Genomic DNA, 27,791 nt, shown 5'->3' with positions numbered 1-27,791 from the left:
TACCCAGTTCAACTCCCAGCGGTTGGGTGTCATGATGAGACATTGGTTCTGTGGGAGTTGGTAGTGTTTGTGATTTATGCTTAATAAGGACCGATTAGTTCGTTCATACAAAGGAATACTTGAATCGTACCTGATCGATGTGAAGATGAGGTTCAGTGGGAGGTTGCGGATGTGAAGCACTCGATTGGATGCCAATGTGAATAAAGGCACTTTCAAAGAGGGGTAACAGCCTGACTCACGGTGCTGCATACTGCTTCTGAAATCGAGGCGGAATCACATAAGGGTGTGGTGGAGCATTTTTGGAATGGGTCATAGTTGTACGATAACTAGACAGGTCGACCTGAGGTTGTCCACAAGAGTCCTGAATATAGTGAGTGGTGTACAATGCAGTGAATATGCCAAAAAATGTACCTTGTTACCTTTTGGCGCTACATATAATTTGGATCCTCTATCACGACCAGAGACATTGATGATGGATGCAATTGAGGGCTGTTCTTGTCCGCAGGACTGTAGAAGTCTTTGATGTTTGGATGCATAGGTGTCGACGTCCATTGTCTTGTCATGTACATGTGGGCCAATAAGGCCAGTATGGTGCCTGGATGGTGGAAATATATGGGACTCCCTAGGGACACCGTGCGCAAGCATGACAGCTCACAACATACGACAGAGGCTGAGTCGGAAAGTTGGTAGAAGTTAGACGCTGGAACCCGGTTAACCGTTCCGGATATCAATGACAAATATACTGTTGGGTGGGGCAGAGCAGAGGGGTACGATAATTGCGAACTTATGACCTTGCTCCGGACAATTTTTTTATTTGTACAACAAAGTTGAAAGTAACCAGGAAGCATACATGTCTGACTCTAAATGATTCTTCTGGTTCTGAAATCGAGAAGCTGTCAATGCCAATCATAAGGCATAACGTGCCTAATATTTGATGTACAGATTCAATGCTGGGCCACAAATCAAAAGAACCGCACTTACTCGGAAGTAGCTTCCCTTCAGTTGTGTCATAGGAACGGCGACGAAGAACATGCCAATCACAAGCCTATGAAAACTGTCAGACTCTTCGAGTGTGTCAAGCGATATCACTTGCGCTGCTTCAACACCAAACACCATCAATCCTCCAGATTTTGTAGCCCATGGGACTTGGAAATATGCGACTGCGAAACCTAGCCCGCAATCGTGAACGTTGGACAAATTATGCATCATTGTAACTCACCGCCCAATGCTCTTGCAAGGTTTAACAGGGCGCTGACTTCGCCCTAGAAGGGGAGGTCATATCACTGAAATGCAAAGAAGTACATATGCGTCACTCACTGCCCTACGAGGGAAGCAGTCATTGCAATATGCGTCTAATAATACTCCTTGAGTTATCCCACGACACTTGAAATATTGGACCCAAGACTTACACACTGCAACAGTGTTGAGGGTGATCACAACGATCGCAATGCCCCAGCCCATGATGAGAGCGGCTTCGCTGAGATTTTGTATGCCAGCGCCCTGCGTCAAAAAGCCACAGATATAAAGCGGCATGGCTAAATAACAGGTCCTACACAAATTCTCAGCTCTAACCTTAGACCATCAGTTGAGTTTGCATACCACAAGCGGCTCTCGGCCTCAAAGAAACCACCATTTTTGCGAATATGCAGATCCATAATGAATTCATTGAAGTAACGTCCAATGAACTCGCCAAGAAGGACGGCGACCTAAAATTTTTATGCTGAGAACATTAATCATGCATACTTCATAGATGGAAAAAACTTGCAATTGGAGTCGCATACGCTCCAGCCACGGCATATTGGCTAAAGCCAAATCCGATGGGAGGAGATCCCATGAAAACAACATTTGTCGTCTACAAAAGTCGATAGGTTTATCACTGCAGGTCGAAACGGAAACGCTCACATTCACACCGATCGAGAACCCGAAGACCAATGCCTTTCGAAAAGGTCAGCAAATGTACTCAGTATGGTCAGCAACGCAATTCGTCTCACCTCAAAGAGAACTACGAAGAAAAACTGAGGACGCCAAGCGACATCCAAAGATGCCAATAGAACTTCCGGCCATCGTGGTCTGTATTTTGCCATCTTGTACCCAGTGACGCCTATCAAAGTTTCAAATCGATATCGCAGTCCCATAGAAATTTGCAGTGGCTTCGATGCAAGGTGACGATCATACATGCTAGTTCAGCAAAAGTCAACGCCACTGCCCTAAGAAACAGTATAACAGAGCGTACGTTTCTTCCATGAAAAACACAATGAGAAGTAATACGATGACGCTGTAAATAGATCCTATAGCATAGGCCCATCTCCAGCTATCCAACAATTGATGAGTATTCTGAATCAAGGACAGCATATGTAAGACGTACCTCACACGCGCTACAAGAAAGCCAAATACAAATGGTGATAGGTAAGGTGATCTATGAGATAGTGAGAAACGTTTCTCCCAATAAAGGAATTCATTTCTGACAGAACGAAACCCGAAGTCCAGATGTTCAGCTTCCGTGCTTGAAGATGGAAGGGGAAGATATCCGTCACGACATAAAGACCCTTGGAGGTTGGTAAATGTTGAAGCTACCATGAGAATTGCCACTAATCGTACATTCACCTGGGGACACGTTCTGAAACCGTAGTCAGTTTACCGCAGCATGGATAACATGACGACCTGCCCAAAGAATCCAGTCAAACATCGCATCCCTTCATCAGCAGTTAACATTGTCCAACAAATACCGAATTATTGTGTAAATACCTGCAAAGGTGGCTAGATTCGGCGCCAATGTGCCACCAACCAAGAATGCAAGCGAAAAAAGCTGCGCTCAAGTTTCAGAGTTCATATCAGCCAAATGACTGGAAATATATACCTGACTCCAGAAGAGTACCGGCAACCGACCATACCGTCTCATGAGCATGACCCAGAAGATGCCTCCCCAACCTGGACTACAGATGAGAAGAGGCTATTCTCATGTAATGGTGTGATCTCACCCAGAAGGAAGATGCTCCAGCTTCAGGGAATTGTCATTGAATGTGAGTAACGATTGACGCATCACGCACTTTGATGTCAGATCGTTGATGACACCCGAGGTCGTGTCATAAGTTTGAGCGAGGCCAAATATCGACGCGATTCCTGCCAATAAAAGTATTCCATGATGATACTACTATGGATATTGAGCGAGGGTGAAATACATACCAATTCCAGAGTCGAAGTCAGGTACCACTGCAGACATTGTGATAATGATCAGGTGCACAGTCTTGCGAAAATCGGTCCACTACAAATGAATAGCTTAGTGTTAGTGAAAGGGACACGATAGTGAGAAATAACGAGCGTTTTGTGGGTCGTTCGGGTCGTCAGCGGGTTAAGGCCAGAGAACCTTCAACCCATCAGGGCTAAGCTTGAGCCTAGAGGCCATTACCTCCCCAAACTCGACCTTCGCCTGTCTAGTGAGTCACGAATGAGTTATGATAGACTTAGGATATATGGGAGCAACAATCACATACTCGGGGTCCACTACTAAACGGCCAGAAGCCCGCTCGTAATAAGCAACAAAATCCACGTCGTCGGTAACATCGACTTTGATTGGGTTATCTGCCTTCGTTTCTGAATGCAGTCGCTGGGAGCTAACATGCTCTAGAGCCATGATTGGTAGTGGAGGTGAGTTAGGAAGCAAATTGTAAGGTATCGTCACTCGATACCCATCATCAATTTAAAGCGCAGTACTTACGATGATGGTGTATTTTAATCTCGGGGGCGGGGGTGCGCAGATTGTGAGGAACGGACAGCCCGTTAATTTAAGGTGTGTTCGAGTGAAAGTACCTCGGTTCCTGCAATCCGAGCAAACAAGGTATAATAGACAACAGACCCTAACAGACCTCGAAAACAATATTGAGTTTGCAAGCTCCCTTTTTTCCTTCGCGATACACCGCCCGGATCACCCATTTTGAAGACTATGACCTACACGCATCGGTGAACCGCTCATCATATTCATTACATCTCCTATACTTAGGCCATCCAAGGCTACAACAAAACACTTCAATCCGGTTACCAGATAGACTTATATTTTCATCCAGAACTATTTGTGACATTTTTAAATTGGCGCAATGGCAAATAATGAATGATGCAAGCGTTTGGGTTTTATCGGTGTGAATGACATCGATACTGGTACTTTGTTTGCTCAGGGATTGAAGGAAAAGAGGATGATAAGGTACCAGGATCGTCAGCGCTCAGTGAGATCGTCATTTATCCCAACAGAAAGCACTGCGTGTTGTCAAAAATTTCCGACGGTAGATACCTGGCTGGAATGTGACCCCAGGGTCAAGTTTTAGCCATTTCTGGACCTATGGTATGAACCGGCTTCCAGACGGTTGATTTTCCGGATTTCAATCACCTCGAAGACATCGTTTGGCCATCAAGTTTGAGCCGGCTGCTACCATGGGTCCAAAACGACACCATACGTATATATATAATAAACCACATATGGTGTACACTTTATTTAATAATGATTTTAAATATTGTGAATATGCATTAATATTCCATTTAAATTGCGAATACATGGTAGCTATAGGAAATACAATGCTGATGCCACCCGCTCGCTACACCTCTGGCAGCCTGACTATATGCTACATAGATGTATGCACGCACGCACTGGCGAGGGAGAGGCTACACGAGGTATTCATTGGGGGTCAAGATAAAATCAACGGAAGCCAGACTTACAGAGAAATGATAGACGTTGTTGGCTTTTGTCAAGGTTGTTTTCTTGCTGTTCTGCATTATGGCTCGCGTTGGTGCTAGCAATTTCAGAGTAGATGAGAGTTGCTCACATTGATATTGATGGAGGTCGCGGCGCTGATGACCTTCCCACTCTCGACCTGGGCTCTGGAGCAAGCAAGCGGCAAGCCTATACAAGATATAAGCAACTTTCAAGACTATTGATCTTGTCATTACTTACTGGGCTGTATGAGTTTCGGTAGCCCAGTATGGACCTGGAAAGAGGGCTCATATGTAAGTCGGCAACTTGGCAGCAAGAGAATAGGAACACCCACCCGACTTCCCGAATTTGCTGACCCTGAAACAATTGCAAGGGTTTAAATAATCCCTAACAGAAGTACGCACTTACCTCCAAACTATCAGAAAGAAGTCCTCATAGAGACCGTCCAGGTTGGGACTCCAGGCAAGCATGATCGCGACCTCCTTGCCGAGGTCGTTGCTGCGAAACGTTGGGTGAAATTTTTGTGCAAAGCAAGTTCACGGACACTCACAACTGGAAAGTCAAATTACTGACGAAGGGCCGGGGTGACAAGTAGTTGAGATCGAGTGTGGATTGAAGAGCTTGAGTTCTGTAGTTAGAGTCTCAGCAAGCAGGCTTTTATCTTGATATTCTCGAGGTGGGTAGGTCTTACTGCTAGTCTTCGTTGGAGAGCACCCTCGTCGGTGTAGTCGGGTTCCCAGTCAGATACCGCATTATTCTAACCATGATAAGTGAGAACAGGTGTGGAATTGAAATATGATATAGCAGTCATCCCCAACAGTTGTCGAGCGTCAAGAACAAGGTAAATTTAAACTCCGTGCACCTTGATCTGAACACTTACCGTGCGGCACAGCTTCATTCATAATTCGTATATATATGTTAGCTGCAGGTTATGTACAACCGAGTCCAGGTGGATGTAGCTAAAACGTAGATAGTACGCAGGTGAGAGTGACTCTAAGTTCGAGCCATTGTTGACACCAGTGGTAATTTAAAGGGTCAAATTTCCGACATCTTAGAAGTTGTCTGATATTTGATGGCTTCGACGTGGCTGAAACCTTAGGTACCCCCAGATTCTCAGCCATCTCTAAGCCGTCGGAATTTTTGGACAACACGCAGTGAAGGGATTGACCTTGACTGAGATTTCAATGAGGCTATAAGTAACTTCGCTATAAAGTTGATAGAAAGCAATAGAAAGCCGGACAACTCCGCATCCCACAGGGTCACAGGCTATCCCAAAAAGGAATAGAAGGATAAAGTTACTTATAGTCCAATTATAGTCTTATACCAGGGCCTTCACCTCTCCTACTTCGTCGACCCTGCCACTACTAAGAACTGTAATTGAACTATGTCATCAAAGGAGAGTTTCACGACGAGCAGCCTCTCTCTGAATCTGAATGAGGACTGGGACCGCTCAAGTGATATTATCATACCTCAGACGCAAGTACCACGAAATTCTGTACTGTTTCCGGGCGAAGAGACACAGGACAACTGCAGCACATCTGGGGCAATTAGAAGTAGGAAAAACAGGTCGCTGAGTGAGCTCATGCGGCTCCATGCCGAGAAGGGGACCAATGTGATCTTCAACGTCGAGGAAGCGAGTCGTGTAGCAGATGTTCTCAAGCAGTGGGTGAGTCATGGGGCACCGTCTCCCCCACCTAACATTTGGCTTATCGAATGTTGTGACACAGATAAATTCGGGCACTTCTCCGTACGAGGGCGAGGATGACTTCTTTTCTCGTGCAAACGATGATCTGTCACTTGGTGCGAAACGTTCGTTGCAATCGGCAGACTTCAGTGGCCGAGCGAGAGGGCAGAGCGAAAGTGTTGTCTCGCGATAGTCTTCGCTGAGATCACTTTCAGTTTCGCTTTCCAATGTGCATCCGGTCTTTCATGACCCCTTAGATGATAATTTACGACCTCTGACGATACTGATGATTTTCATGATGACATACTCTACTCTAGGCGACATCAGTCATATTACTTAGTTACTCGGCAGTCTTTTCTCAAATTCTTCGATTTCGAAGCTGTGGCACCAAGTCTGTATGCATATATTTGGTTTGGTATTACTATTATGACGTAATCAATGAACTTGGTACAGTCACGTGCGATGCAAACAGTGTTCTTGGACGAACCATTTCGAGACCGCGCCGAATGTGAAACTTACTATTAGACGGATGCTGAAGAGTCCGAGAAAGAAGAGTGTGACGGTGAGTGTTTTGAAGTGTAATAAGTACTTGATTGTTTACGAATTAATAGCCATCACGTCCGCCGCGGAGGAATGGATCGAGGCAGACCAGTGTCAAGAGGGAGCCACCGGAGATCAACTTGAGTGCAATGAGACCCCCCAGCCCAACAGAAGACCCGCTTCTGTTGAGTGCAAGACGTTTGGGGTCAACAACTAGTTCTAGATCGACCCCTGTTTTCTTAAGCTCGTCACCGCATAGACATGCCGACGTTCGGGACACCCAATCACCCGAGTGGACGGACACCGAATCAGAAGGCGAGGGAGAGTACACAGGGCGTTTCAAGATGTTTCAAGTACCTACGAAGGCGGACCCACCTACGAGTGGGACAAAGGCCCGCATGAAGGAGTGGGGTCGGCCAGTCAGCCCATTTCCGTACGAGGCACGACTAGACAGGAGCTTGCCTGATCCAGAGGATATGGAAATTGCAGATAGTGAGGATGAAGGCATGGAAGGAAATATCTTGGATGCATTGGATATTGAGAGTGTGTTCGAGGATATTGTGGAGGTGCCACCTGGTTCCGACGATCTATCCAGCGATCTGTCAACCAGTGATCGTCATATCAGGGTAGAAGAGAGCGAAGATTCAGATGTGGACGTCGAAAGCAATGTAGTATGCATTACAGGGAGCGATCCAAATGCTGCAGCGAGAGCCGCTGCGATTTTGAAATTAGTAAGTATCTCTCTTCAATCTCTACAAGTTAAAGTTTTTTTGACCAATCCAGCATGACTACGACTGCGTATTGGCGTCTTCCAGGCCCGCTGCTGCACGCAAGTCGCGCACAAAGTTCCCTAGCGCAGGCGTCGGGAAACGCCGCAGCTCGATACCGTCTCGTTCTTCCAGTGCAACATGCGTCCAACCTTGTTATAAGCCTAAGGCGGGCGAGTGGAGGCGTGAAGACTGGAAACTTTTGGATAAATGTTTTTTTGAGGAGTGCCATGTCAACGGAGTTATCACCTCGCCAAAGGATGTGAACAGAGAGGCGGTGGTGGTGCGATTTCAATGTCTTGCTGGAGGTCACGATGTTGTGACGGGGCTGGGTCCCCCCTGGAGTTGGTTTGTACTTCCTGACAGTTTTCGCTGTGCCAGCTGAGTTGACACACACTCAGGGAGAACTTACTAGCAAGAGTGGATGTGCTCATAAAAAAGCGGGCTGCGCGAGCCGATCTCTCAACATTATCTTTTGCCAGTTTCATGTCCCCGGATGTGTCCAGGCTGGCGAATTTCACATCTACGCCGGTCTCGCACATACCACGGTACCGTGACCTCTTCGACAAAACCAGTGCTATTGACCCGACGAATATTCCCATATCTACATCATCTTACTCAGTTAGGCCTCAACCGACTATTGTATCACCAAATCATCTAGCAGAAAAGACGGGGTTTTTTTCCAGCCTGCTTCCGACATGGGCATCATTTCTTCCTCACCGTGAATATGTTAAACCTGATGACCACCCCGACTGTCCTCCCTTACCTCCTCCGCCCACAGATCTCATAGACCGTCGCAAGCCCATTACGACACCAGCGCGGAAACTTTCGGAGCGGCAGAAACCGCACAAGGATTTTGTAAATCTTCACCATACCACACCTCCACAGAAGCATGTACAGCTGCGCAGGAACAAGCCAAAACGCCTCGTGGAGCTCCGTCACATATCGCCAGAGCCTGTCCAACGCGTCCTCACAAGTGATTACCGGGCAAGACGGAGTAGCGGTGGTAGCGTCAAGGATTTGATCCAATGTTTTGAAGGGACGAATGATCTTGCCGATTCTATACATATTTCTGCAAGTGCCGTGCAAAGTAGGCTTCCTTGGCAACCATAATTATGCATCGAGAGTTATCTATGTCATTGTATTCTCAATCATTATTCTAGCAACACGTACATCAATATGACTTGGTCTCAGGTTTCTGGAATCGGGTGGGTTGAAATCAAACAAATGGAAAAGGCGTTTTTGATGGGTATGGACTTCAACCTTTACATTGCGAGGAAAACGTACGATTCATGGACACGCCCATTAAGGGGTTTCGTCCACGCCAAAAAAAAAGTGTCGTAGATGGCATCGGATGCCTTGTCATATAGTCCTACTCGACCAATGTGCGCGGCACCGATTCGATCCTACAGGTGGAGGCTTCCCTCGACATCCCATCGCGGACGTTCGACCTCGCCCAAGGAACTCGTTTACATTCGTTTACATCCACCATCATATGTGGTGGATCCTTCGCGCTCACCTGGACAAGTACAATATGTGCTGGTGGGTTGGGTAGCACTTGTCCTTGTGCTTCTCTCCGGTGCAGAACCACGGTATATTATCCTTTAGTATCTTTTACACACTCTCACCCTGTTTGTATTCGATCTCCTATGCCTGGGAGCGGCTGGGTGATTACACAGGCACACTGGTACAGCTTCATGCTTGCTTCAATCACACTTTCCCTTATTGAGAGAAATATATCAATTTCGTGCGCATGTACGTGCGACAGAACGAGCTATATCTAAGACGCATAATGTATAAATACAGATGAAAGGGAAGAGAGATAATATTCGAGTAGCAAAGTTTCTAGATGTTTTCATGACTGATGTGAAGCAGGACGACGACAACCAAAGAAAATTCCGCAGCAGCTTACTCCTACATACACAAAGTCTTCCGCTCCACCAGTTGAGCCTTGTGTCTGTGTTTGGATTGGTTCTACTTGAGATGCTTGTGCCCCAGCTGGTTGACCTGATTGCAGTGAATTGTCGGCCTCATTGCCATCTGTGCGTTGCATAGCTGCGGCCGCTTCCGCATCAGTTTCATGGACAATGCCATATCTCTGCGATGTAATTTAATGAGATGAAAGAAGAGCAAAGGGGAGTTACTCACATCTTCATCTTGAGCAAGAGGTACGTCGACGGTGTGGCTGGTGTTTCCTCCAGAAAACAACTTGAAGTTGGAATTCCAGTGTCGGGACTGTCGTTCAATTGGTTGGGATGCATTTACAGGTGGTGTGCCGAAATGTATAAAACTGAGTAAACGATGCCAACGAATAAGGGACGATGGGCTTGCAGGTGGAGCTGCACGACGAGACGCGTGGTCTGACTCGTTGCCGAAGAAATTACTACCCTGTATCAAATTTCAAATTTAGATGAGCAAGAGCTGAAAGACAAAATTCTACTGACATATTTCGCCGAGCCTCTGGTATTGGCCTGTTGTTTGAAATGCAGATGGACATTAAGAATCTAGTGAAACATATGAGAAAAGGTTAGATCGCTCACGATTGGTGGGTACACAACTCTCGGTTGGGCTAGACGTCCCTAGTAAGAGGTGAGATGTGGTGTGAAAGAGAAGCAGAGAAGACTTGCATTCAGCTGTGCATTCCCATCGTCGGCACCCTGAACAACCAAAACTCTTAGACAAGGACATCGAAAAACCAAAGCACACGTACCGCAACTTTGAGCGCCTCCTCCAGGTTCCATACATAGATGTTTTTGTCTAGTCCAGTACTGGCAATGTATTTTCCATCGGGGGACATGGCAACAGCCCAGAGTTCGTCATCATGAAAGAGTGGATCTCCGACTGGCTGATTGGTCTTGAGGTCCCAGATGCGAATGGAGTAGTCACTTGATCCGCTAACAATATAGTTTTGATTGGGAGTAAGACAGAGGGAATGGACGTAGTGGGTATGGCCCCAAAAAACGACGAGTTCCTGTCCATCAATCGCCCGCCATTTTCTGATGGTGTTATCAATTGAGGCAGAGAAGATGTGTGTGCCGTCCTCGGACCAACACAATGACGTCACTCCGCTGTCGTGTCCCTTGATCTTGATAAACAGCTGGCCATACTTTGACCACACGCAGATCATCATGTCCGTGCCACCGCTCATGAATCTATCTCCTTGTGGAGAGTATTTGACCGCATTCACCCATCCGTGACTGGTGTCTATGGGTGGTGTCATTTGTCTCCCAGTATCTGGGTTCCAGCGTCGTATGGTGCCGTCTTCCGATCCACTTGCTATCTCCAGGGAACTGGGAGACCAATCGAGGCTCCTCACTGCAGCGTCGTGCCCCTCCCATGGGTCACCAATCATTCTACCCTTCTCTATATTCCACAGCCGCAGTCTGCCATCTGCATTTCCACAAATGACCATCGTTTCATCCGGTGATACCACCATCGAACCTATCCCTCCCCCATCGCTATTCAAAGGTTTTCCCACTGGCTCTCCATCTCTTTGCCACTGACAAATTGAACCATCCTCAGACGTGCTCATTATATTGCCGGTACCCAAGTAGGCAAGATTCCATATACATTTGGAGCGACCCTCGATGATGCACTCTGGCTTCAAGCTTCCTGCCGGACGTTCTGGCTTTGGTTTCTTCCACGACGTGGTCCGAGTGTTGTGGTTGACGAAGTAGGACCGACCGAGTGGGGAGATGTGCCATTCCCATCCGGGGACAACGAGATCTCCAGCATGATCTATGTTAACTGTGAGTTCGTCGTTCCCTGTCACAATTTCATCGCTCTACCTAGTCGCACTCCTGGTAAAGGTCGGTTCCACGAGACCATTACGAGCGTATCATCTTGATATCGTGATTCACCATCCGATGACGTTTTAAACTGTTGCCACATAGGAGGGAGCGCTTCATTCCCGCCTGCTTCTACTAATTGAGTAAGTGGTGGGTATCATAAGGTAGCTGCTCACCTTCCCAAAGTGCATCCTGGCGGTATTGTGCACCATATCGTGGTGGATCCTTCGCGCCCGTCTGAAATGTCGGTGAGTGCAATAGCGCTTCTTGTTGTCCGTCTTTCCGTTGTGCTGATATGCTTGACTCGCCGACTTCGCTAACCATGACTCTGATCAAGAAAGGACGCTGCGCTTCCAGACGGTTGGACAATGAGCTAGAAGCTAGGTTTGATAATGGGCAAAATCTATAGCGAAGATAGTGGAAGCGGTGGAGAGACCTCCTAATAGACGCTAGGGCTCATATGCTGTATTTACAGGCTCCTTGCACTGCATGTCATTAGAGGCGCTGGTTAAAGAAGCGACCCCGTCAAATTTTGGAGTACATAGTTCGCTATGTTTTGCCAATGGAGCGACAGTGTATATATCAACATTTTAGTTCGTGGACTGTACACGGACCATGGCACGTAGCAATACTTCTTCCCAGTTGCATATCCGGGCTGGGTACACCCCATCTCAATGATACAAGTGCCAGAGCCACTGACTCCCACTAGGGTCGCCTTCCAAGCGAACATTAAGCTCCCCGCGCAGAAGACCATTTGGCGCATTCCAGAAAACGGAGCCAACGTCCCTGGTGGTGTTGTCAGCACGTGGGATGGATCTGGAGAAAGTAGTGCAATGGAATGGAAGTGCATGAAGGGAGATGGATCCGAGTGCGCGAGTGACAGTTACTGCGAAGCATAACTCTACCAGTCTGAGATGCACCTTACGATGGGAGTGAAATATTTTTGACCGCATGCAAGGCTGGACCCAAGGGCATGGTAAATGGAATGTTTTTGACAGTAAATGAATTACATGGGAGGTATCATAGAGCATGCTCAACTAGTTTAGTAAATGTCCTCATGACTGATGCGAGGTGAGATGACGACGACCAAAGAAAAATCCGCAGCAGCTCAATCCTTGATAAGAAGTATCTCCCATCCCACCACCTGCACCTTGCGTTCCTGTTGTTTGCCCTTGAGACCCTTGTGTTCCTGGCACAGCCTGAGATCGACCTGCTTGTGTGTCCGTCGGGTGTCCTTGAGACGACTGTGTGCCCGACACAGCTTGAGATTGACCTGTTTGTGTGTTCGTGTTCGTCGGACGTCCTTGAGACGCTTGTGTTCCTGACACAGCCTGAGATTGACCTGCTTGCAGCGAACTGCCAGTCTCGTTGCCATTCGTATGTTGCACAGCTACTGCAGCCGCTTGTGCGCGGGCCAATTCTGCTGCGCTGGGAGGGGAAACATAAATTCTCTGCAGATGTATTAAGTTCCATGATATCAAAAAAGGAACAATGGAGGTCACTCACATTTTTCTTCCGACCGGCAGCCACTTCAACGGTATGTATGGAGCTTCCTCCTCGAGATAAGTTGAAATTCCAACGTCGGGACTCGCGTGGTATTGATTGGAGCGAATTTGCAGGTCGCGTGCTGACACGTAGGGGACTGAACAAACGGCGAAGGATAGACGACGCGCTTGCAGGGGGAGTTGGCCCACTGTTTGTATCGCTAGCAAAGAAATCATTGCCCTGTATCAAATGAACGTTAGCCAAAGCTAAGAATCGAAAAATGATACTTACATATCTCCCCACACCTCTATTGTTTGCGAGCTGTCGTGAGGGAAAGGCCTAACAACGCAAATTAGCGCAGGATAAGATTGTTCATAACTGATTAGCGCACATCTCGTGGTCGGATTGGATGTCTCTAGTAAAAAGGTGAGATCAAGTGTGAAAGAGATATAAAAGACTGACTTACCTTGGACTTCGCGTCAGGCCTTGCATTAGCATCATCCGTACCCTAAACAACAGCCAGAATATAGAAAAGACGTTGAAATACAATGCAGATGCGCACCCCCTGCTGTTTAAGTGCTGCTTCCATGCTCCATACGTAAATTTTTGCATCAATTCCAGCACTGGCAATATATTTTCCATCGGAGGACATGACAACAGCCAAGAGTTTGTCGTCATGTAAGAGTGGGTCTCCGACTGATTTATTGGTCTTGAGGTCCCAGATGCGAACAGAGCAGTCATTTGATGCACTAACAAGATGACTTCCATCAGGGGACAGACAGAGGGATCTGATGGGTTTGGCATGGCCCCAAAGAACTACCAGTTCCTCCCCATCAATCAGCCGCCATTTGCGAATGGTATCATCATATGAGGCGGAGAAGATGTATGCGCCATCCCTGGACCAACACAACGACGTCACGAGGTTTTCATGTTCCTTGATCGCAATAAGTAGCTCGCCATTCTTTGACCACACACAAATCGTCCCATCCTCCCCGCCGCTCGTGAATTCGCCTTGCGAAGAGTATTTAACAGCAAGGACACAACCGTGATCGGTCTCTATCGGTGGTGCAATTTGTTGGCCGGTATGCGGGTTCCAGCGTCGTATGGTGCCGTCGCTCGATCCACTTGCTATCTCCAGCGCATTGGAAGACCAATCGAGGCACCTCACGTGGCCATTGTGGCCCTCCCACGGATCGCCAACCATACTGCCCTTCCTTATGTTCCATAGCCGTAGTGTGCCGTCTGTACTTCCGCTCACAACCATAGTTTCGTCAGGAGATACAGCCATAGAGCCTGTCGGCATCCTATGGCTATCCAAAGGTTTTCCTACTGATTCTCCGTCTATTTTCCACTGCCGAATCGAACGGTCCTCCGACGCGCTCAGTATATTGCAACCGGCACCCACACAGGCAAGATCCCATATGGAGCGGGAGTGACCCTCGATGATGCACTCCGGCATCAAGCTCCCATCCGGCCGTTCTAACGTCGGTTTCTTCCAGGACGTGGTCCGAGTGTTGTGATTGACAAAGTAGGACCGACCGAGTGGTGAGATGTGCCATTCGCATCCACTAACAGCAAGATCTCCAGGATCATCTATGCTTTGTCATGAGTTCCTCGCTCCCAGTGGGACGTTCTCCGCTCACCCAGACGCACTCCTGGTAAAGGTCGGTTGAATGAAGCCATGGTGAACATGTCGTCTTGATATTGCGTTGAACCATTGAACGCCTTAAACTGTTGCCATCCAGGAGGGAGCGCTTCATTCCCGCCTGCTTCTTGTTAAGTAAGTCAGTGGCCATCCTAGTACGGTTTTCTCACCTTTCCAAAGAGCATCCTGGTGATGCTGTGCACCATATGGCGGTGGGTCTTTCTCTCCCGCTAGAGGTCTAATACGTGTTGATGAGCCTAACGGCGCTTCTCCTCTTCCTCTGGCTGAAGTGCTTGACTCAGCCTCTTCGTGGAGCATAACCCTGATTGAGAATGGCGTGCTTCACAGAGGATATGATGGAGGTGATGAACAGCTAGACGCTCAGATTTGGATGCTGTGGTTGCAGGCACCTTGCCGAGAACACATGTTAGCGGCGGTTATGTGACTGATATTTTTATTGCGACGCGCCTCGGTTTGTTCCGTCTTACATATCACCACTTGTACCAGCGATCAAATCCGTCGGCGAGCGCTAAGATATGGAATTCACTTGAGCTTCATATATCCAAACACCTGGACAAGCAGTGAGAGTTAGTTTTAATTGTAAGAAATGGACATGCAAACGCAGTTACACGCCCAGTCTGTGCCTCTGGGACGTGCGACTAAGGTAGAGAGGAATACGTGGTATGTATACATACATTGTTATCGTGGCATTCAACGCCCGAGCGGAGTCATCCATGGATGGAAAACCATCCTAGTCAATGATCAATATCCTCGAGAGCGTTAACATACTCCCCATGCGTATCTGGCGTCCAGTTCCGCACTCTTTTGTCACGACACCAACTCAGGTCGCCAACCACCTCCCGACTCCTGGATCGCGTTCCTATCGAATATCAAATTCCCTACGAAGACCAAACGCACCACCGAGAGCGGGGTTCCAGAAAGCAGAGCTGACTTCTCCGAGGGTGGTTGCAACAGGTGAGTCTGAAGAAATTGACAGAGGGGGAGGATGAGGAAAAAGAGGACGCTTGCACGGGTGAGGGTTACAGTGGTGAATTTTGACTCTGAAAGGAGGAGTGCTACTGTGCCCAGTTCAAACCAAGTTCAAACACGCGTATGGAGGGCGGGCTTGAGCGTGTATATGCCATACGCCTTCCGTTTGACGACTTTGGCGAAACATCTTCTTTTTTGCTTTGCATTGCGTGAGGATGTGTGTACGTCTGCGTAGAGGTATGATTGGGGTAGGCTGGGGATCTGAGCTGAGGGGAAACCACTACCGGCCCAGCACGTCAGAGCCGCCATGAGATTTACCACCGACGAGTGAGTAGCATTGATAAACATTCCTGAGGCGATCATTGCTTCTGTTCCACGCGCGACTACAGATATCATACTCTGCGTAAGACTGCATGCTTCTAATTTTAAAACACCACCGCACAACTGATCAAATGATCTTGCCCTTCGATTCTCAATCGGACAAATTAGAATGATCACATCTCGATCGGCGATATCATATGGACGAGCTCTTGAATTTTCATATTGAGTGACTGTACTTACGACAAAATATACAAAACGTAGAATCCGTCTGAATGATACACAGATCCGCATGAGATATCAATTTCATGGCCATAGACATTCACGGTGATCACATTAATATTGTTGAGTTGGATATATCTATGTTGGCCGGTCACTCAACCGAAGAGGCGTTCGAAAGAATATGATATTCACTCCCGAATCGTCCTCTCCAGGATATGCACTTGACATTGCGTGGGACAGTGATCTCATTTGGATCCTTCCGCACTACAAGCAACTGCACGGACGTAGGCAACGTCATGCACTCAGATGGTATATTCTCAGACGGCCCAACCACCTGGCCACGAGCGACTGTGCAAATGGGAAGACGGAGAGATTGTTGGATGAAAGTAGCGAACATGAACGTCGGGTATCGAATGCCTCGCCTGGACGAAGATCGTTGAAAGCGATGGTAGCCAAATGCTTAAGGCTCGTCAAAGGTAATGGGAAATTCGAACAACTGACGATAGCCATTTGCAGCTGGAGTGGTCTTGCGAGTGCGAACTGAGGTTTACCTTTTGTGTGTTCAGCGGGCACCCACCACTCCGAGTTGGACTCTTCTCTTGAAGATCTGAACAAAGGACGGTAAGGACTGAATAGGTAGTATACACGTGAAGTCTCACCCGAAGTGCTCTCAGATCTCGTTCTAGTTGGCCTGCAGTGGAAGACATATTTCGAAGCAACTGAACGAGTCAATTAACTGGTCTCACTACGGAGCTCCGAGATCGACTTCGTTTGTCGTTTGGACAGCTGCGCGCATACAGATATTCTGTCAAATTTAAACACCAACCTCCTTAAAGTACTTTCGTCTGACTAGCAAGTCAATGAAGTCTGCTCGTAGAACCATTACCTTTCGTCCTTCATGTTGTCGGTAACGCTCGAACTTCAAAGTCATTTGTGGAGTCCGAGGCATGTGATGTACTGCTAGGGATGTACTCATTTGAAAACCGTTATAAGAAACTGTATGGCTTTCATCTGCACGGACAAGTAAAATACAACGCTCACGAGGTGTATGGCCATGTGCGAAACAGTCTGTAAAGCCCACAACTTCTAGAGATAAACATACAAACAACTAATGTCCTCATGACTGATGCAAGGTGGGACAACGACGACCAAAGAAAAATCCAAAGGAAAACCCGCAGCAGCTCAATCCTTGATAAGAAGCATCTAACATCCCACCACCTGCACCTTGCGTTCCCGTTGTTTGCCCTTGAGACCCTTGTGTCCCTGGCACAGCCTGAAATTGACCTGCTTGCGTGTCCGTCGGGAGTCCTTGAGACGATTGTGTGCTCGACACAGCTTGAGATTGACCTGGTTGTACGTTCGTCGGGCGTCCTTGAGACACTTGTGTTCCCGACACAGCCTGAGATTGACCTGCTTGCATCGAACTGCCGGTCTCGTTGCCATTCGTATGTTGCGCAGCTACTGCTGCCGCTTGTGCGCGGGCCAATTCTGCTGCGCTGGGAGGGGAAACATAAATTCTCTGCCAATGTATTAAGTTCCATGATATCAAAAAAGGAGCAATGGAGGTCATTCACATTTTTCTTCCGACCGGCAGCTACTTCAACGGTATGTATAGAGCTTCCTCCTCGAAATAAGTTGAAATTCCGATGTCGGGGCTCGCGTGGCATTGATTCAAGCGAATTTGGAGGTCGCGTGCCGACACGTGGGGAACTAAACAAACGACGAAGGAGAGACGACGCGCGTGCAGGGGGAGCTGGCCCACTGTTTGTATCGTTACCAAAGAAATCATTGCCCTGTATCAAATGAACGTTTAGCCAAAGCTAAGAATCGAAAAAATGATGCTAACATATCTCCCCACCCCTTTACTATTCGCGAGCTGTTTTGAGACAATTGGATGTGATGGAAAGGTCTAACAACACAAATCAGCAAAGGATAGAGTTCACAACTGATCAGCGCACATCTCGCGGTCGGATTGGACATCTTTTGAGCGCTGCTTCCACACTCCACATATAGACCTTTGCGTCTGGTCCAGCACTGGCAATGTATTTTCCATCGGAGGACATGTCAACAGTCAAGAGTTCGTCGTCATGCAGGAGCGGGTCTCCCACTAGCTGATTGGTTCTGAGGTCCCAGATGCGAACAGAGCAGTCGCTTGATGCGCTGACAAGATGGCTTTGATCAGGGGAAAGACAGAGAGAGTTGACGATACTGTGATGACCCTTAAAAACAACGAGCTCCTTCCCATTAATCAACCGCCATTTTCGGATGGTGCAATCATATGATGCGGAGAAAATGTATGCGCTATCCCTGGACCAACACAATGATGTCACGAAGTGTTCATGTCCCTTGATCTCGATAAGTAGCTCGCCGTTCTTTGACCACACACGAATCATTCTGTCCTGCCCGCCGCTCGTGAATTTGTCACCTTGTGGAGAGTATTTGACAGTATAGACCCAACAGTGATCGGTCTCTATCGGTGGTGCAATTTGTTGGCCAGTATCCGGGTTCCAGCGTCGTATGGTGCCGTCGCTCGATCCACTTGCTATCTCCAGGGAATTGGGAGACCAATCAAGGCACATCACCTGACCATTGTGTCCCTCCCACGGATCGCCAACCATACTGCCCTTCTTTATGTTCCACAGCCGTAGTCTGCCGTCTGTACTTCCGCTCACAACCATAGTTTCATCAGGAGATACAGCCATAGAGATTGTCGGCACCCCATGGCTATCCAAAGGCTTTCCTACTGATTCTCTGTCTATTTTCCACTGGCGAATCGAACAGTCGTCCGACGCGCTCAGTACATTGCAACTGGTGCCCAGGCAGGCAAGACTCCATATGCAGCGGGAGTGACCCTCAATGATGCACTCCGGCATCAAGCTCCCGTCCGGCCGTTCTAACGTCGGTTTCTTCCAGGACGTGGTCCGAGTGTTGTGGTTGACCAAGTAGGACCGACCGAGTGGTGAGATGTGCCATTCGCATCCATTAATAGCAAGATCTCCAGGATCATCTATGCTTTGTCATGAGTTCCTCGCTCCAAGTGGGACGTTCTTCGCTCACCTAGACGCACTCCTGGTAAAGGTCGAGTGAATGAAGTCATGGTGATCGTGTTGTCTTGATATAGCATTGAACCATTGAACCCCTTAAACTGTTGCCATGCAGGAGGGAGCGCTTCATTCCCGTCTGCTTCTTGTTAAGTAAGTCAGTGGCCATCCTAATACGATTTGCCCACCTTTCCAAAGAGCATCCTGCCGATGCTGTGCACCATATGGCGGGGGATCCTTCTCTCCCGCTAGAGGTCTAATATGTGCTGACGAGCCTAACGGCGCTTCTCTTCCTTTGGCTGACGTGCTTGACTCAGCCTCTTCGTGAGGCATAACCCTGATCGAGAATGGTGTGCTTTACAGATAGGTAGACAGTAAACCTTGAGATGATGGGCGAATTAACAGTCAAGGAGAAGATATGATGGAGGTTATGGATGGACCTGTTAAACGCTCAAATTTACATGCTGTAGGTGCAGGTACCTTGTTTAGAATGCCTGTGATGAACCTCGGTTTATTCCGTCTTACATATCACCACTTGCACCAAATCCGTCGGCGAGCGCTAAAGAAATGAACATGCAAACGCAGTTACACGCCCAGTCGGCGCCTTCAGGAAGTGTGACAAAAGTAGAGAGGAATACGTGGTATACATACATACAATGGTAGCGTGACACTCGACTCCCGAGTCGGGTCATCGATAGATGGATAACCATCCTAGTCACCGATCAATATCCTTGGAAGCGTGAACACACTCCCCATGTGCATCCGGCGTCCAGTTCTGCACTCTTTTGTCACGACACCACAACCCAGGCCGTCCACCACCTCCCGGGTCACGTTCCCATCGAACATCAAGTTCTCCTCGAAGAAGACCTTGCGCACCACCGAGAGCGGGATTCCAGAAAGCAGAGCCAACTTCTCCGAGGGTGGTTTCAACGGGCGAATCTGAAGAAATTGGCGGAGGGGGAGGGAGGTGCATGAGCAGAAAGGGAACGCTGGATCCGAGTGCACGGGTGAGGGTTGCGGTAGTAAATTTTGACTCTGAAAGAAGGAGCGCTACTGTACCCAGTTCAGACACGCGTATGTTAGATTCGGAAGGGGAGCGGTCTTGAGCGTGCATATGCCAGACGCCTTCCATCTCGCGAACGTAGTTTGGCGAGAACTTCTTCTTCTCTGCTTTACATTGCGCAAGGACGCGTATGCGTCTACGTGGTGGTGTGATCGGAGTAGACTGGGAGACTGAGCTAAGGGGAAGCCACCACCAGCCCAGCAAGTCGATGCCGCCATCAGATTTGCCACCGACGCGTTTGAGGGACATGGAGAAACATTCTTGAAGTAATTGAAGCGACCGTTGCTCGAACGCTGTTCCACGCGCGACTGTTGATAGCGTCCTGTGCATCACGGCTTTACCTTAGTACCTTCGTCTAAGATATCTAGGAAGACTAATAGTAATATTTGAGAGTGGGAGTCTGCCGGAGGTTGGGTTAGTCGGGCAATTTGCAAAGCCAATCCGGGAAAATCCGGGCTACTTCACTTCTGCTTGAACCTCTTCCTCCACTTCCGAAAATCGACATGTCTTAATGCGTTTGCATATCTCAATCACTAGCTACTGACCCACTGACTGGAATATTGTTAGCGTCATCTTTGGCCGCGCCATTAAAACCGAGTACCTCACGTTGGGTACGCTCTTCGCGACCGGTGGTGCCGTGTATGCGTCCCTTGGTGGAAAGAAAGATTCTGCATTCTCAGGCAAACCTCTTGCAGAGCGCGTGAAGGAGGCTGTACCCATAAATGCTGGATCCAGGTGCGTTTATGGTCATCCTTACTTGTAGACACAGACTAACTGTGCGGTCTACAGTGAACATCAATAAGACTTGGTCTCAGGTTTCTGGAATCGGGTTGGTTGAAATCAACCAAATGGAAAAGGCGTTTGTGATGGGCAAGGACTTCAACCTGGAAAACGTACGATTCATGGACACACCTATTAAGGGGGTTCGTCCACGCCAAAGAAAGAGACTGTCGTAGATAGCATCGGACGCCTTGTCATAGTCATACTCGACCGATGTCCGCGGCACCGATTCGATCCTACAGGTGGAGGTCTCCCTCGACATGCCATCGCGGACGTTCGACCTCGCCCAAGGAACTCGTTGATATTCGTACTTAACACTATGCATGGAAAGGTTGCACATGATGTGCAAAGAACTGCCGCATCACTAGTGCCGTAATTTGTCGCACCACTTATAATTTAATCCTGGAATCATTTGCAATTGAGCGACCTGTGGCCCAGTGCTATCGGCGAAAGGGAGTACAGGGACCCTGCCAGTGCCAAGCACTGATGCTCATGATCTTGGGCTAGTGATGATGAATTCCGACTATAGTTCGGAACTTCGCGTTACGAAATGGTAGAGATTTACAAAACATCATGTTCTAAACCTCCTTAGCGACTGCCGAGTGCTGCGGAAGTCTCTCAATACCGCAGCATAGACTTCCCCCCACTTAGTAACAACCATCAGCATCACGCATTTGTTACTAATTCAGAACACAAATGGTGTCGCACAAGTGCGTTCCTTCTAATAACCGTTTATCCTAGTAAACAGAACGCGAACAATGTCCTTGTTTACAAAGCTCGCCGGTGCTTCATCTGCAGCAGCCCCTCTCGCTCAACAATGTCAACAAGCTCATGATGTCTTATTAATCACAGGACAGCCGCTCGAGTTACAGCAACAACAACAACCCCATGCCTCCCAGCAACAACAACAATGGCCAGCTTATCCCTGGTCTGCACGGCGCTTACTCCTCCCGCCCCCACTTGTACTCCCGACTTGGAAGTCTGGCATACCCGCACCAAATTTACCTTCACCTCCACCATTCCCTCGCTATGGCCATGCACTCTCGACGACAGGCACTGCTTTGGGAGAGTTGTACCTTTTTGGTGGTCTCGTTCGCGAAACCGCCCGTAATGATTTATACCTTTTCTCTGCTCGCGATATTTCCGCGACACTCGTGCAGACAGCCGGAGAAGTACCCTCGCCGCGAGTTGGTCATGCCAGTGCATTCATTAGCAGCGTTCTCATTATATGGGGAGGAGACACGAAAACAGGCCCCTCATCTGATCAGTCAGGAAAACAAGATAATGGCTTGTATCCTCTGAATCTCGGTGCGTTCATACTAGTTTTTCAGAGAAACCATAGTTCATGTACGCCTCAGTTTCACGAGAGTGGATTCGGGTGGGTACGCACGGTCCTGCACCTGCTGGACGGTATGGTCATGCTGTTACTATGGTTGGCACCAAATTTCTTCGTCTTCGGAGGTCAGGCAGATGGCGAGGCCCTGAATGACCTCTGGTCATTTGATCTCAACACTCGTAAGCCTCATACAATTTAAGCTTATTTTACCAAACCATATGTTATTAGTACGGACAACACCAGCTTGGGAGCAGTGTAAACCCATTGGAGCAGTTTGTCCTGCTCAACGCACAGGACATGTCTGTGTAGCGTACCAGGATTGCATCATCGTGTATGTCGGACGCTCATCTGGAACTGGCTCGTATTCATGTTTTACAGCTTCGGAGGAACAGATGGTCCATACCACTACAATGACACATGGTCGTATGACACTAATACAGAGACCTGGTCAGAGCTACAATGTATCGGATCCATCTATATATTTGGCGGGCGAGGTGTAGACGGCAAGGAACTGGGCGACCTAGCAGCGTTCAAGATGTCAAGTACGTATTTTGCTGAATGATAGGTGTCCGTGTTCTAAGCTTATCACATACAGACCAGCGGTGGTACATGTTCCAAAATATGGGACCAGCGCCTAGCAGCCGTTTGAGTCATGCTATGGCGTCTATGGGGACTAGAGTTTTTGTTCTTGGTGGAGAATCTTTCATGTCAACCAAGGGTGATGACAATGGAATCATTAATATCATTGACACCAGTATGTGACCCATTCGACTGCACAAATGTCACTGTTGACGGATTGCTCAGAACACATCAAATACCCTGATTCAAGCGGAGAACCACTAGTCAACGACGCTGATCGAGAATCATCCGCAATACCTACCCCTTTGCTAGGACAAGTCGAATAAGAAAGCTCCCTGCATAATGGTGTCGGTACCATATCTCCAATAGGTGCTCTCAAAGACACAGGCGACATTCGCCGGGCTCCCTCTGAAGGTGCTGGGCTGTAACAACTGAGCTTGAGGAAGGTATCTATATAGAAAGTGTTGTTACCCCGAAGTATTTTCAAATTCAAGGAAGATCATTTTAAACTCCCCATAAAGAAGGTCTTGTAGTTAGTTAAGCCGAGAACGCAAAGACAGCGGATACACTTGTCCCTGCGTCATTCTTATCGCTATTTCTTTTTCTGACCTAGCGTGATAGTTCACCGAAACAGGTACAGGTATTCAACTAGCTTTCAAACAATGTTGGACCTTCTTGGTGTAATTTGTGCTGTTGTTGCTGACGCTTCGTAGGTCAGTTTTCAGATTTGTGGTCACTATCCTAGCCTCTGATGACTTTGGTATTCGGCAACTCGACTCAAGATTTCGTTACATTTGGGTTAGCGGAGCACGAGTACTATGAACCACTACAGCGAACGCGATTGAACAGGCGCAGGCGACATTGGATGCTAATAGGGACTGCTTACCGTTTGCGAGAACAGTGGGAAGTAAGGAAGTATCATAAGGGTCAGGAGCAAATGCGCAGAGTGCCACAGCATGTACATCCTCAGCATCTAAAGGTCTTGCCATTGCCCTCATCTCTGCTTGCACTGACCCGCTGCGAAACCTGTGCATCGACGGGATTGAAGGAACTCTTAATCGGTGCCGTACAAGTGTGCGGTAATACTAAGACATCATCCTCTAATAAACGCTAAACACTGACTTCCTTCTTAAATTTCTTTCATCTGACTAGTAAGTCCATGAAGCCTGCTCGTAGAAGTATTACCTTTCGTCTTCATGTTCTCGTTAACGCTCGAACTTCAAGGTCATCTGTGGAGTCCGAGGTATGGGATGTACTGTTAGGTACGCACTCATTTGAAAACCGTAATAAGAAGCCGTATGGCTTTCATCTACACGGACAAGTAAAATACAACGCTCACGAGGTGTATGGCCATGTGCGAAATAGTCTGTAAAGCTCACAACTTCTAGAGAGAAAACATCCAAACAACTAGTTTAGTAAATGTCCTCATGACTGATGCGAGGTGGGACGACGACGACCAAATGAAAATCGAAAGAAAAATCCGCAGCAGCTCAATCCTTGATAAGAAGCATCTCCCATACCACCACCTGCACCTTGCGTTCCTGTTGTTTGCCCTTGAGACGCCTGTGTCCCTGGCACAGCCTGAGATTGACCTGCTTGCGTATCCGTCGGGAGTCCTTGAGACAACTGTGGGCCCGACGCAGCTTGAGATTGACCTGCTTGTGCGTTCGCCGGGCGTCCTTGAGACACTTGTGTTCCCGACGCAGCCTGAGATTGACCTGCTTGCATCGAATTGCCAGTCTGGTTGCCATTCGCATGTTGGGCAGCTACTGCAGCCGCTTGTGCGCGGGCCAATTCTGCTGCGCTGGGAGGGGAAACATAAATTCTCTGCAAATATATTAATTTCCATCACATCACGAGGAAGCAATGAAAGCCACTCACACTTTTCTTGCGACCGGCAGCTACATCAACGGTATGAATAGAGCTTCCTCCTCGAAATAAGTTAAAATTCCAACGTCGGGGCTCGGGTGGTGTTGATTGAACCGAATTTGGAGGTCGCGTGCCGGCACGTAGGGAACTGAACAAACGACGAAGAAGAGATGGCGGGCTTGCAGGCGAAGCTGGCCCACAGTTTGTGTCGCTACCAAAGAAATCATTGCCCTGTATCAAATGAACGTTAGCCAAAGCTAAGAATCGAAAAACAATGCTAACATATCTCCCCAGGCCTCTATTGTTCGCGAGCTGTTTGAAGACGATTGGATGTGAGGGAAAGGTCTAACAACACAAATCAGCGAAGGATAGAGTTCACAACTGATTAGCGCACATCTCGCGGTCGGATTGAACATCTTTTGAGCGCTGCTTCCACACTCCATATATAGACTTTTGTGTCTAATCCAGCACTGACAATGCATTTTCCATTGGGGGACACGACAACAGCCAGGACTTCATCGTCATGCAAGAGTGGGTCTCCGACTGGCTGATTGGTCTTGAGGTCCCAGATGCGAACAGAGTAGTCGTTTGATGCGCTGACAAGATGGCTTTGATCAGGGGAAAGACAGAGGGATTGGACAGCATTGTCATGACCCTTCAAAAAAACGAGCTCCTTCCCACCAATCGACCGCCATTTTCGGATGGTGCAATCATACGACGCGGAGAAAATGTATGCGCCATCCCTGGACCAACACAACGACGTCACGAGATTTTCATGTCCCTTGATCTCGATAAGTAGCTCGCCGTTCTTTGACCATACACGAATCGTCTTGTCCTCCCCGCCGCTCGTGAATTTGTCACCTTGTGGAGAGTATTTGACAGCATAGACCCAACCGTGACCGGTCTCTATCGGTGGTGCAATTTGTCGGCCAGTGTCCGGGTTCCAGCGTCGTATGGTGCCGTCGTTCGATCCGCTTGCTATCTCCAGGGAATTGGGAGACCAGTCGACGCACCTCAGGTGATCATTGTGGCCCTCCCACGGATCGCCAACCATACTACCTTTCTTTATGTTCCACAGCCGCAGTCTGCCGTCTGCACTTCCGCTCACAACCATAGTTTCATCAGGAGATACAGCCATAGAACCCATCGGTATCCCATGGCTATCCAAAGGTTTTCCTACTGATTCTCCGTCTATTTTCCACTGGCGAATCGAACAGTCTTGCGACACGCTTAGTACATTGCAGCTGGTGCCCACGCGAGCAAGACTCCATATGCAGCCGGAGTGACCCTCGATGATGCACTCCGGCATCAAGCTCCCTGCTGGTCGTTCTGGCGTCGGTTTCTTCCACGATGTGGTCCGAGTGTTGTGGTTGACAAAGTAGGACCGACCGAGTGGTGAGATGTGCCATTCGCATTCACTAACAGCAAGATATCCAGGATGATCTATGCTGTGTCATGAGTTCCTCGCTCCCAGTGGGACGTTCTTCGCTCACCTAGACGCACTCCTGGTAAAGGTCGGTCCAATGAAGTCATGATGATCGTATCGTCTTGATATTGCGTTGAACCATTTAACACCTTAAACTGGTGCCATCGAGGAGGGAGCGCTTCATTCCAGCCTGCTTCTTGTCAAGTAAGTCAATGGCCATCCTAATACGATTTGCCCACCTTCCCAAAGAGCATCCTGGCGATGCTGTGCACCATATGGCGGTGGATCCTTCTCTCCCGCTAGAGGTCTAATATGTGCTGATGAGCCCAACGGCGCTTCTCTTCTCTGGCTGACGTGCTTGACTCAGCCTCTTCGTGGGCCATAACCTTGATTGAGAACGGCGCGCTTTACAAAGAGGTAGACAGTAAACCTGGAGATAATAAGAGTCGAGGGGAAGATATGATGGAGGTGATGAATGAACCTGCTAAACGCTCAGATTTGGATGCTGCGGGTGCAGGTACCTTGTTTAGAACGCCTGTGATGAACCTCGGTTTATTCCGTCTTACATATCACCACTTGCACCAAATCCGTCGGCGAGCGCTAAAGAAATGAACATGCAAACGCAGTTACACGCCCAGTCGGCGCCTTCAGGAAGTGTGATTAAAGTACAGAGGAATACGCGGTATACATACATACAATGGTAGCGTGACACTCAACTCCCGAGTGGTCATCGATAGATGGATAACCATCCTAGTCACCGATCGATATACTCGGAAGCGTTAACATACTCCCCATGTGCATCCGGCGTCCAGTTCTGCACTCTTTTGTGGCGACACCACAACCCAGGCCGTCCACCACCTCCCGGGTCACGTTCCCATCGAACATCAAGTTCTCCTCGAAGAAGACCTTGCGCACCACCGAGAGCGGGATTCCAGAAAGCAGAGCCAACTTCTCCGAGGGTGGTTTCAACGGGTGAATTTGAAGAAATCGGTGGGGGGGAGGGAGGTGCATGAGTAGAAAGGGAACGCTGGATCCGAGTGCACGGGTGAGGGTTGCAGTGGTGAATTTTGACTCTGAAAGGAGGAGCGCTACTGTACCCAGTTCAGACACGCGTATGTTAGATTCGGAAGGGGAGCGGTCTTGAGCGTGCATATGCCATACGCCTTCCATCTCGCGAACGTAGTTTGGCGAGAACTTCTTCTTCTCTGCTTTACATTGCGCAAGGACGCGTATGCGTCTGCGTGGAGGTTTGAGCGGGGTAGGCTGGGAAACTGAGCTAAGGGGAAGCCACCACCAGCCCAGCAAGTCGATGCCGCCATCAGATTTGCCACCGACGCGTTTGAGGGACATGGAGAAACATTCTTGAAGTAATCGAAGCGACCGTTGCTCGAACGCTGTTCCACGCGCGACTGTTGATATCGTCCTGTGCATCAAGGCTTTACCTTAGTACGACCTTCGTCTAAGATATGCCTTAGCTAGGGAGTAAATAGTAATATTTGAGAGTGGGAGTCTGCCGGAGGTTGGGTTAGTCGGGCAATTTGCAAAGCCAATCCGGGAAA

The 27,791-nt window shown here is 48.4% G+C and overlaps 9 protein-coding genes across 9 annotated transcripts; 4 read left to right on the top strand and 5 right to left on the bottom strand.

The window, feature by feature from the left end:
* Nucleotides 1-906: 906 nt before the first annotated feature.
* On the bottom strand, nt 907-3,220 carry F5147DRAFT_777504 (major facilitator superfamily domain-containing protein; the record flags this gene model as incomplete). Its single annotated transcript, XM_041441990.1, has 17 exons — nt 907-924; nt 982-1,169; nt 1,220-1,262; nt 1,318-1,352; nt 1,410-1,549; nt 1,600-1,706; nt 1,744-1,935; nt 1,992-2,178; nt 2,234-2,311; nt 2,366-2,416; nt 2,467-2,570; nt 2,639-2,661; nt 2,746-2,806; nt 2,858-2,928; nt 2,979-2,998; nt 3,048-3,120; nt 3,184-3,220. 17 exons carry the CDS (start codon nt 3,218-3,220, stop codon nt 907-909), a joined length of 1,428 nt encoding a protein of 475 aa, XP_041289084.1.
* Nucleotides 3,221-3,349: 129 nt separating this feature from the next.
* On the bottom strand, nt 3,350-3,631 carry F5147DRAFT_777503 (uncharacterized protein; the record flags this gene model as incomplete). Its single annotated transcript, XM_041441989.1, has 2 exons — nt 3,350-3,431; nt 3,492-3,631. 2 exons carry the CDS (start codon nt 3,629-3,631, stop codon nt 3,350-3,352), a joined length of 222 nt encoding a protein of 73 aa, XP_041289083.1.
* Nucleotides 3,632-4,583: 952 nt separating this feature from the next.
* F5147DRAFT_655953 (uncharacterized protein) lies at nt 4,584-5,597 on the bottom strand (the record flags this gene model as incomplete). The annotated part of the gene is made up of 10 exons (XM_041434039.1): nt 4,584-4,610; nt 4,633-4,650; nt 4,705-4,778; nt 4,812-4,888; nt 4,940-4,973; nt 5,034-5,056; nt 5,108-5,197; nt 5,269-5,327; nt 5,391-5,456; nt 5,580-5,597. The coding sequence occupies 10 exons, from the start codon at nt 5,595-5,597 to the stop codon at nt 4,584-4,586; spliced, it is 486 nt and encodes a 161-aa protein (XP_041289082.1).
* Nucleotides 5,598-6,032: 435 nt separating this feature from the next.
* F5147DRAFT_713091 (uncharacterized protein) lies at nt 6,033-6,814 on the top strand. The gene is made up of 2 exons (XM_041438392.1): nt 6,033-6,365; nt 6,427-6,814. Exons 1-2 carry the CDS (start codon nt 6,084-6,086, stop codon nt 6,574-6,576), a joined length of 432 nt encoding a protein of 143 aa, XP_041289081.1. The 5' UTR covers nt 6,033-6,083; the 3' UTR covers nt 6,577-6,814.
* A 28-nt stretch (nt 6,815-6,842) lies between these two features.
* On the top strand, nt 6,843-8,879 carry F5147DRAFT_713089 (uncharacterized protein). The gene is made up of 4 exons (XM_041438391.1): nt 6,843-6,945; nt 6,995-7,654; nt 7,707-8,038; nt 8,092-8,879. The coding sequence occupies exons 1-4, from the start codon at nt 6,913-6,915 to the stop codon at nt 8,801-8,803; spliced, it is 1,737 nt and encodes a 578-aa protein (XP_041289080.1). The 5' UTR covers nt 6,843-6,912; the 3' UTR covers nt 8,804-8,879.
* Nucleotides 8,880-19,894: 11,015 nt separating this feature from the next.
* On the bottom strand, nt 19,895-20,572 carry F5147DRAFT_640750 (uncharacterized protein; the record flags this gene model as incomplete). The annotated part of the gene is made up of 1 exon (XM_041433037.1): nt 19,895-20,572. One exon carries the CDS (start codon nt 20,570-20,572, stop codon nt 19,895-19,897), a length of 678 nt encoding a protein of 225 aa, XP_041289079.1.
* A 238-nt stretch (nt 20,573-20,810) lies between these two features.
* Nucleotides 20,811-20,975, top strand: F5147DRAFT_529165 (uncharacterized protein; the record flags this gene model as incomplete). The annotated part of the gene is made up of 1 exon (XM_041430052.1): nt 20,811-20,975. A coding segment is annotated over one exon (165 nt), but the record flags the coding sequence as incomplete, so codon positions are not given.
* A 1,291-nt stretch (nt 20,976-22,266) lies between these two features.
* On the top strand, nt 22,267-23,450 carry F5147DRAFT_839526 (uncharacterized protein). The gene is made up of 6 exons (XM_041444232.1): nt 22,267-22,330; nt 22,381-22,537; nt 22,587-22,689; nt 22,737-22,900; nt 22,954-23,112; nt 23,163-23,450. The coding sequence occupies exons 2-6, from the start codon at nt 22,435-22,437 to the stop codon at nt 23,261-23,263; spliced, it is 630 nt and encodes a 209-aa protein (XP_041289077.1). The 5' UTR covers nt 22,267-22,330; nt 22,381-22,434; the 3' UTR covers nt 23,264-23,450.
* A 3,206-nt stretch (nt 23,451-26,656) lies between these two features.
* On the bottom strand, nt 26,657-27,788 carry F5147DRAFT_342498 (uncharacterized protein). Its single transcript, XM_041429296.1, has 2 exons — nt 26,929-27,788; nt 26,657-26,877 (listed from the first exon to the last, which is right to left on the bottom strand). Exon 1 carries the CDS (start codon nt 27,661-27,663, stop codon nt 26,983-26,985), a length of 681 nt encoding a protein of 226 aa, XP_041289076.1. The 5' UTR covers nt 27,664-27,788; the 3' UTR covers nt 26,657-26,877; nt 26,929-26,982.
* Nucleotides 27,789-27,791: the final 3 nt, after the last annotated feature.

Source organism: Suillus discolor, assembly GCF_016758755.1.
Source record: "Suillus discolor strain FC423 chromosome Unknown F5147scaffold_59, whole genome shotgun sequence".
Taxonomy (NCBI): Eukaryota; Fungi; Basidiomycota; class Agaricomycetes; order Boletales; family Suillaceae; genus Suillus; species Suillus discolor.
This window is presented reverse-complemented; position numbering and strand designations above follow the sequence as displayed.

Coding starts and splice junctions, on each gene's coding strand:
- F5147DRAFT_713091 (XM_041438392.1), top strand. CDS start 6,084: ATGTCATCAAAGGAGAGTTTCACGACGAGCAGCCTCTCTCTGAATCTG. Junction 6,366..6,426: donor CAGATGTTCTCAAGCAGTGG/GTGAGTCATGGG, acceptor GTTGTGACACAG/ATAAATTCGGGCACTTCTCC.
- F5147DRAFT_713089 (XM_041438391.1), top strand. CDS start 6,913: ATGCTGAAGAGTCCGAGAAAGAAGAGTGTGACG. Junction 7,655..7,706: donor CCGCTGCGATTTTGAAATTA/GTAAGTATCTCT, acceptor TGACCAATCCAG/CATGACTACGACTGCGTATT. Junction 8,039..8,091: donor CTGGGTCCCCCCTGGAGTTG/GTTTGTACTTCC, acceptor ACACACACTCAG/GGAGAACTTACTAGCAAGAG.
- F5147DRAFT_839526 (XM_041444232.1), top strand. CDS start 22,435: ATGGTCATGCTGTTACTATGGTTGGCACCAAATTTCTTCGTCTTCGGA. Junction 22,901..22,953: donor AGCAGCGTTCAAGATGTCAA/GTACGTATTTTG, acceptor TATCACATACAG/ACCAGCGGTGGTACATGTTC. Junction 23,113..23,162: donor CATTAATATCATTGACACCA/GTATGTGACCCA, acceptor CGGATTGCTCAG/AACACATCAAATACCCTGAT.
- F5147DRAFT_342498 (XM_041429296.1), bottom strand. CDS start 27,663: ATGCACAGGACGATATCAACAGTCGCGCGTGGAACAGCGTTCGAGCAA.